The sequence below is a fragment of the Hyperoodon ampullatus genome, assembly GCF_949752795.1.
Source record: "Hyperoodon ampullatus genome assembly, chromosome: 6".
Taxonomy (NCBI): domain Eukaryota; kingdom Metazoa; phylum Chordata; class Mammalia; order Artiodactyla; family Ziphiidae; genus Hyperoodon; species Hyperoodon ampullatus.
This window is the reverse complement of record NC_136919.1, coordinates 12,537,038-12,538,373: the sequence shown is the minus strand read 5'-3', so window position 1 is coordinate 12,538,373 and position 1,336 is coordinate 12,537,038. Positions and strand designations below refer to the sequence as shown.

The 1,336-nt window shown below is 44.2% G+C and overlaps 1 protein-coding gene across 1 annotated transcript; it reads left to right on the top strand.

The window, feature by feature from the left end:
- LOC307054772 (olfactory receptor 1J4-like) lies at window positions 1-949 on the top strand (the record flags this gene model as incomplete). The annotated part of the gene is given in 3 exon segments (XM_079706667.1): window positions 1-303; window positions 306-843; window positions 846-949. Coding segments are annotated over 3 exon segments (945 nt in total).
- Window positions 950-1,336: the final 387 nt, after the last annotated feature.

Here is a 1,336-nt window from a genome sequence, read left to right as displayed (position 1 = left end):
ATGAAGCCTGAGAACCAGAGCTGCGTGTCTGAGTTCCTCCTCCTGGGGCTCCCCATCCGGCCAGAGCAGCAGGGCATGTTCTTTGCCCTGTTCCTGGGCGTGTACCTAACCACGGTGCTGGGGAATATGCTCATCCTCCGCTCATCAGGCTGGACCCGCCTCCACACCCCCATGTACTTCTTCCTCAGGTACTTGGCTCTCACTGACATCTCTTTTTCATCTATCACTGTCCCTAAGATCTTAATGAGCATGCAAAGCCAGGATCAATCCATCCCGTATGCAAGGTGCATAGCACAGATGTATTTTTTTTTACTGATCTGGATGATTTCCTGCTCACTTCAGTGGCCTATGATCAGTACGTGGCCATCTGTCACCCTCTCCACTACATCACCATCATGAGACAGGGACTGTGTACCTTACTGGTAACTGTATCTTGGATTCTCTCCTGTTCCAATGACCTGTGTCACACCCTTCTCCTGTCCCAGCTGTCCTTTTGTGCTGACAACACCATCCCCCATTTTCTCTGTGACCTTGCTGTCCTGCTCAAACTCTCCTGCTCAGACACATCCCTCTATGAGCTAGCCGTTTTCATGGCAGGAGTGGTTGTCATTATCCTCCCACTAATAGGCATCTTGATCTCTTATGGCTGCATCGGGGCCACCGTCCTGAAGGTTCCACCCACCAAGGGGAATTGCAAAGCCTTGTCCACATGTGACTCCCATCTCTCTGTGGTATCTCTGTATTATGGAACAATTATTGCGCTATATTTTTTCCCCTCATACAGCACCTCCAGTGACAAGAACATAATTGCCTCTGCAATGTACACAGTGGTCACACCATTGATGAACCTTTCATTTATAGCCTAAGAAACAGGGAGATGAAGGGGGCCCTGGAGAAACTCTTCCATGGGGCAAAATCTTCTCTCAATGATGCTTGCTCATCGTTATAACAGACACATGTATTCACATAACCCCAGATCCTACACCCCAGTCTTGAATCCAGCATGGAATAAGTGCCCATTAGATATTTGATAACCTGAATTGCATTCTGTTACAGTTATTCTCTCATTTCCTTCCATTTCATTAGTAGAAATTGTGAACTCTGAGTTCATATTATTGATTATTGCTCTTGTCTATTAAATTGAGAAATTACATCATTAGCAGAACTTGTCTCCTGTCTTATTTCTTGGGAATCTATTAGTTCTTTTTAAAATAGCTTTATGGAGGTATAGCTGACATATAAACATTGCATATATTTAAAGTGTACAGTTTGATATTTTGATACGTATACATTGTGAAATGATCAGCACAATCAAGTTAATGAATGTATTCATCAC